Genomic DNA, 7500 nt, shown 5'->3' on the forward strand with positions numbered 1-7500 from the left:
CTTCACAAAAACAAAGACATATAGAGACATACACAGAGATGTAGAGATGACATTACACACACACACACACACACACACAAATGTCTTGAGTTGAGGAGAGCAGTGTGTCTGCCTCCTCTCAGGATTCCCTCCTAGTTGGCTGCCAAGCTGCACTCCCCCCTCCCCCTCCCACCCCCCTCCTGAACCTGTGCTTCTGCCGTCTCCGTCCAACTAGGTTAGCATGAATATTTCATCTGCTGGCACCGTCCCACAGCCGACACGCTGTCCAGCATTATTCACAGCGGAGCCAGCCAGGGCCGCTGCCCAGGCATACATTTACATACCATTACCCTTGCATGCAGGGAGCACGCTGCCAGCCAACACACACCAAAGGGATGAGGGGAAGACAGGAGGGGGGAGATTTGGGAAAGGGTTTACCACACCTTCTCAATCCGGTCAGCGTCTCAGCAGAACAGATTTTACATGCACGCCCAGATATCGGCTCGTTCTGGAGCACATCATGTCCTGATGTGGCAGTGGCTCCTACTTTTTGAAAGAGCGAGGTCTCTTTCGCATAAAGCAAGAAGTTATTGTCTAAAACTAGCAAAGTGTCTAGCTAAAAGCCAACAGAGTTGCAAACACCCAACACCTTGCAGACACCAACAACAGCACTGATACTGATACATCCTGATGGAAGCTACCCTAGCATGCTAACCCCTGTGTTTTGGCCATATTTTACATTTTTCTCAGGGTATTAGGCACAGATCACAATACTGCTGGTAGGCTAGTGGGAACAACAAGTGTGTTTATCTGTCCTTTACGGCGTCAAAATGAATTTGAGGATGTTATAAAAAGCTAGCTAACTATCTCAATAAGGCTATCTAAAAAAACTAAATAAAGCATATTGTGCCTTTAAGTGTCCCTGCACGTGTGATCGTATGGCTGCATTAAGAGCTCCCTACACGTAGAATGTCTCAGGGGAGGGATGAGAGTTTCACGGGTGATGGATGCAACCTCCATTATAGCCTCTCACCTTCGAGCCTCAGGCCCACACTCTCACAGCCCTTTATGATCCCAGGGCTCCTCATGAAATATGTACCCGTCTGTCCAAAAATATTATATTAGCGTCGCTGGCGAGGGAGCACTCACGGTTCACTAATTTACACCATCATTGTGTCCTCAAAAACCCCTTTTGAAAGCGCCCAGAACAGAGTCTATTTATTTTGCTGCTGCCGATGTCAGCTTGTTTGCAGGCATTCGGGCGTGTGTTGCCGTTTACTGTCAAAGTATTACTGTCGGAGTGCGGGGCTCCTTTTTTTTTCTCAAACGGCAGCCGTCCTCCGATTATAACTTCATTAACACCCACGGTTCCAAACTGCTGCTCTTGGATTCTTTCCCAGAAAGAGAGACGCATCAGCAAAGATGGCTTCTCCTCTCCTGGGGAAATGCATCACCACTGTGCGAGCTCCGAGAAAGACATCTTCCTTACGGCTCTCCCAGCAGCCCCATAACTCTCATCCAATGTACACATTACCAATATTATTGAAAGAACAAATCACACTCTTAATGGCTGTACAAATGTTTTACAGACATAGGGTAAAACGGTATACCCACTCACAGAAATTAAGCCTTTGATTTTTGTCTCCGAACTCCTAACAATAAAAGACAAGTTGTCTTTCATTAGAGCAAGCTGACAGCCAGCTTTTCACTGCATACCTGCAGGACTTGATTATACAGTCAGCTTGGAACGAGTGTCCACTGTGGTCTGCAAGCTCTGCATTCAATGCCCAGACTCAATGGCAACACTGTTTAAATGCAGTGTTCTGAAAGCCTTACACGTTTGCTGATGTTATCTCTTGGTGTGTCGACGGCTTTGGCTTGGAGTTTGTTTCTCTGAATTAAAAAAAGACATGCACAAATTGCTTGCTCATGGCGGAAAGTTGAGCTTTTTCCACTTATAATGACATGTTTGTTTATCTAAATATTTCTTGTTGTGCTTACTCCCCGGTGGCCGAAATGGGCTAATGCATAAGACTACGCTGCGGTACGCAAGGTTTGTGCTGAGGTGTGTCTCTTATCTCACTCCCCCTCCCTCCCCCTCAGGTACTACCTGAAGAACAACATGGAGACGGAGACGCTGTGCTCGGACGAGGATGCGCAGGAGCTGCTGCGTGAGAGCCAGATCAGCCTGCTGCAGCTGAGCACCGTGGAGCTGGCCGCCCAGCTGTCCATGCGCGACTTCGACCTCTTCCGAAACATCGAGTCCACCGAGTACGTGGAGGACCTCTTCAAGCTGGTCGGCCACTCCAAAGGCAGTCGCGTCCCCCCTGGTGGAGGCGGTGGCAGTGGCAGCGGCAGTGGCAGCCACCTCAAGCAGTTCGAGGAGATCATCAACCAGGAGACGTTCTGGGTGGCCACGGAGATCCTGCGTGAGCCCAACGCCATGAAGCGCATGAAGACCATCAAGCTCTTCATCAAGATCGCCCTGCACTGCCGCGAGTGCAAGAACTTCAACTCCATGTTCGCCATCATCAGGTACGCCCCACGTCTGCTCTGCTCTTCATTTACCCATGGTGCTCTTGGCCCTGTCCCCCGTGTCGTAACTGTGCCGTTAGTCTCATGATGCTAATTTGCGCTGGGGTAACTGCTGCTCTGCTCTGCTCTGTGGGTCCCTTTCATAATGAATGAGCGCATCTCTGCTGGAATTGATTGTTTGTGTTTTTGCTGGATGGTTTTCTTAGCCGCTGCCATCCTAAATCAATACCTCTATTGTAGGGTCGTTATTGCTGCCGTGACACTGACTACATCTGTAGGCGGGCTGTGGCCTTGCTGTTTGTGTATGCATGTGCACTTTTGTGTGTGTGTGTGTGTGTGTGTGTGTGTGTGTGTGTGTCTAGCCTCTCTCCTCTTGCAATCTGTGTATTGGCTTCTCTACGGCAGGCAGGCACAGTTAGAAAGCAGCAGAGTGCAGGGATTCATCTGAATGAGTTGCCGTTCTACGATTCTTTCTCTTGTTCCTCACTCACTGTTACGGGGATCTTCCCCCTACCCAACCCTTGAATGCAGGTCTCACTCTGCTTGTTTGGGGTGGAGGAGGGTTGGTGTCTGTAATGAGATTGAGGGCTCCTTGAGGGTACAAGTGACCTGGAGCTTGGAGAGTCTCTCTTTATCTGTCATTATGCTGGTCATGGTGGGTCTGACAGACAGACAGACAGACAGACAGACAGACAGACAGACAGACAGACAGACAGACAGACTAAGCAAGAGACCTAAGGTGATGGCTGGACAGTCATGTAGAGGAGACCTCTGGTGGAAGAACATTCTAGGGGTTGAAGAGACACACGAAGCTTGTCTTAGCTTGACACAGAACATTTTCCTAATGTATGTGGGTGTGTCTGCCTCTGTGTACGCGAGAGTGTTTTGTGTGTATTTATATCTGTACTGGTGTGAATAAGTTTAAGTTTGTCTGGGCCTCTCTGTTTATGTGATCATACAAAAGCCCCTCCTCATCTGAGTTTGTTTGTTTGTTTGTTTGTGCGTGCAAGGCTCTGCGGTATCTCTCCCTGCTTCAGGGCTGCTTGCTCAGCCTTGTCTGCAGCCACGCCTTAAGCTGCAGTGCCCAGCAGCTGCACGCACCCACCCACCCACTCACCCACCTACCCACTAACCTGCTGCGGCTGCGGCTCTGTGTGTGTGTCTGCAGTGGGCTGAATCTGGCGCCGCTGGCCCGCCTGCGGAACTCCTGGGAGAAGTTGCCCAGCAAGTACGAGAAGCTCTTCCGGGACCTGCAGGACATCTTTGACCCGTCCAGGAACATGGCCAAGTACCGCAACGTTCTGAGCAGTCAGAGCATGCAGCCGCCCATCATCCCCCTCTTCCCCGTCGTCAAGAAGGACCTCACCTTCCTGCACGAGGGTATGCGTTTAAGACAAACACACACACACACACACACACACACACACACACACACATTTATACACGTACTTGACACACTCAGGTGCCATAGAAACACACTACACTGGTTTGCCCCAGCCTCTTGCTGTCATCCTTGTTTAATTTAGTCCTAAAGGTAGAATGGATTGGTGGGAATTCCTAGTCTATAATACACATTTTAAGTGTGATTTTCTTTCTTTTTAAATATATATATTTATATTTTATGCCCGTTGAATAATGAAGAACAACAAACTACGATCCATTGCAATCTTTCAACCTCAGGGTTTTGCACTCTTTTGAGAGCAATTTCTGTCTTCAGCCGTCAATATTGTCTAATGTTTTATATAATAACTAAGATTAAGTTTTCATTCTACCTGCCTGATCAAACGGTATATTTCACTGCAATCAGTTTGGCTTGTCATCTGATGTGATTCAATACTGCACTCCTCCGCTGTTCTTCCTCCCCTGCTCCCCCCTATATGACACTCCTCTTTGTCTTCTTGCTGACTATTCTGAGGTCCTGAACGCTTGAACTCTATTTATTCATGAATTAGAGAAATGCCAGATGCGTCCAGTGCTCTCCCTAGTAAGCAGATCCTCACAGGCTCTCTGCTGCCTTCTCCGACCATTTGATCTGCTCCTCTGCGTGCTTTGATTTCATTTTAGAAGGATGTTTTTGGTTGTTGCCAGGGTTTGAAGTGTGTGTGTGTGTGTGTGTGTGTGGGGGGGTGTGTGTGGGGGTGTGTGTGTGTGTGGGGGGGTGTGTGTGTGTGTGTGTGTGTGTGTGTGTGTGTGTGCCTTTACAACCCCGCTGATCAGCTTGCTCCATCTCCACAGGGAATGACTCCAGTGTTGACGGCCTGGTGAACTTCGAGAAGCTGCGGATGATCGCCAAGGAAATCCGGCATGTGGTGCGCATGACCTCGGCCAACATGGACCCCGCCCTCATGTTCCGACAGAGGTGAGGGACCTTGCCCCGACCCCCGTGCCCCGTGCCGACTCAGTCTCGCTGGCAGCGTGCCACTGGGAAGTCAGTGCCACCCCGTGGTGCTGGGTCACGCTGCCCCAGCTGGGGGCGACTGCTGTAAGAGCTGATAAAAGAGTTCAGTAGAAAGTGGCTGTGATCCAGGCAAAAGAAGTTATTATGAGCCTCAGGGATTCCCTTACAACTGGCTTGGTTGGACTTTCTTCTGTGCAGTGTAATCACATGACAGAAGAAATATGTGTGAGGTCACTAGCATCATGTGATTAGCACAATCTGGAGCAGCGTGTAAGCAATTCTTTTGCCAAGCTAATGATATGCTAGGCAACATTTTTGGCTGTTTAGAAGGTCAGCACTGCCATCAAAAGCTAACAGAGAGTAAAGGGCATCTGGTATGAGTAGCAATCTGGGGCAGTGACATATAACCATTTGTGTAAGTTATCTTTAGGCAGTGTTTCCCTGTAATGTTTTTAAAGTATTGCTCAACAAGCATCCCACCATGTAATTAAGGTTAGAACGTCAGGGACTTTTCCTCCGTTACACACATGCATTTTGACTGTGTTCAGTGACATGAGGCACCTGTGAGGTATTCAGAGTTTTAAATTATTATTTATTATATAATTAATCATTATTCTACCTGAAATCCTGTCCAGTGAGAGTAACTGTGGCGAAATATGTTGCTTTGGAAAGTCATGGAATCTGTTCAGTACTTGAAAGACGGATCAAATGCAACCAGGCCTATTGCATCTAGTGTTGCTATGGCGTCCTTGAATATTTCATGGCGGTTACTATTGACTTTGGTGAAGGATCTACCATGCAATGTTTTTTTTTTATTTTTTTTTTTTAACCTATATTTGATTGCCTTTAAGTCATTCCCCAAGGACAAACAGCTTATCCCTTGCTGGACGAGTGGTCATTTAGACTCTCCTGAGTGAATACTGTGTGTAAACAGGGTTGGTGGTGGGTCTTATTTGCTGACCCACTCACCCTCACGTTTGTGTGTTTGTATGTACAAGCTCCCACATCCGATTCCATCCGTGCGTGTGTGCGTGCGTGCTTGCGTGCGTGCGTGCGTGCGTGCGTGCGTGCGTGCGTGCGTGCGTGCGTGCGTGCGTGCGTGCGTGCGTGGGTGCGTGCGTGTGTGGTTGTGTCTATGTACAAAAAAAGAAAAAAAAGAACATCCTCTCTGTCTCACTCTCCCTCCCTCTCCCTCCCTCTCTCTCTCTCTGTACCTCGCACCCATCATGGGTGTTGCTCTACAGGAAGAAGAGGTGGAAGAGTTTAGGGTAAGTGTAGTGGCACTGCAGCGTGGTGCGCGTGCCAGCCTGCATGCCCAAGACAGAACATGCCTCATCAATGCCACCCCCCTCTCCGCCTTAACCCTCTCCCAGAGTCCTGGGCGCATCTCAACAACGCATCCGCATCCTTATTTACGAACGAAACCCCCTGTAGTCGTGTTCCGCAAACCTGACTCCTTTCGTTTGTTTCATTTAAGTCCTCCATCCTCTAACCGCATTTTCTTCCATTCAGCTGACGTTTTTTTCTGATATGTTGTTTTATTATTATTCCCTTGGATTTTTTTGGATTGAGTTGTTTTAAGCATGATACTCCACTGAATGTGATCCCCCTTTTTTTTTGCATGGTGACATTAACCCATTTTTGCTGCAGAAGGCAGAAAAAAAATTGCATTTGATTACGAGCTGACTTCAAAGGCCGCCAAGGCATCAGAATAGGCTGTGTGGCAGGATGTGTCCCGCTTTGATGTTCTCCAGAATAATTGTGCTCCCTGGATGATCTATGGTCCTGCACAGAGAGCACGAGCTGTTTAACGACTTCATCTCCGCTAACCTTACGTGGGAGGCTAACAATCAGATTTCTGTCTTTGTTCCTGCCCTCTATCCCTCTCTCATTCTCCATCTCCCTCTTGCCTTCTCTCTCTCTCTTTGTTCTTTGTCTGGCGTTGTATGCCTGGTCTCTCTCTCTCCCTCCCTCTCTCTCATCTCCTCTCGCTCTCTCTCTCTCTCCTCCCTTTCCTGTCTCTCTCCCTCTCCCTCCCTCTCTCTCATCTCCTCTCTCTCTCTCTCTCTCTCTCTCCTCTACCTTTCTCTCTCTCTTCCCTTCCCCATCTCTCTACCTCTCCTTCCCTCTCTCTCACCTCCTCTCACTTTCTCTCTCTCCTCCCTTCCCCATCTCTCTACCTCTCCTTCCCTCTCTCTCTCTCTCGCTCTCTCTCTCTCCTCCCTTCCCCATCTTTCTACCTCTCCTTCCCTCTCACTCTCTCTCTCTCTCTCTCTCTCTCCACCCTTCCCTGTCTCTCTCAGGTCACTGAGCCAGGGCAGTACCAACTCCAACATGCTGGATATCCAGGTGGGGGCCCACAAGAAGCGGGTGAGGCGCAGCTCGCTGCTCAACGCCAAGAAGCTGTACGAGGACGCCCAGATGGCCCGCAAGGTCAAGCAGTACCTGTCCAACCTGCAGGTGGAGACGGACGAGGAGAAGTTCCAGATCATGTCCCTGCAGTGTGAGCCTGCATACAGCACATGTGAGTTGGATCTGTGTGTGTGTGCGTGTGTGTGCGTGTGTGTGTGTGTGTGTGTGTGTGTGTG

General features: G+C 49.1%; 1 protein-coding gene across 1 annotated transcript in view; it reads left to right on the plus strand.

The window, feature by feature from the left end:
- Positions 1 to 7500, plus strand: part of rapgef6 (Rap guanine nucleotide exchange factor (GEF) 6) — a gene marked incomplete at its 5' end in the record, with an annotated part of 74874 nt that overhangs the window by 59895 nt on the left and 7479 nt on the right. The window contains 5 exons of the mRNA XM_080835678.1: positions 2083 to 2514; positions 3683 to 3894; positions 4750 to 4873; positions 6157 to 6180; positions 7216 to 7436. Coding sequence (XP_080691804.1) covers positions 2083 to 2514; positions 3683 to 3894; positions 4750 to 4873; positions 6157 to 6180; positions 7216 to 7436 — 1013 coding nt within the window. The remainder of the gene's footprint in view (positions 1 to 2082; positions 2515 to 3682; positions 3895 to 4749; positions 4874 to 6156; positions 6181 to 7215; positions 7437 to 7500) is intronic.

The sequence above is a fragment of the Sprattus sprattus genome (assembly GCF_963457725.1).
Source record: "Sprattus sprattus genome assembly, chromosome: 1".
Classification (NCBI taxonomy): Eukaryota; Metazoa; Chordata; class Actinopteri; order Clupeiformes; family Clupeidae; genus Sprattus; species Sprattus sprattus.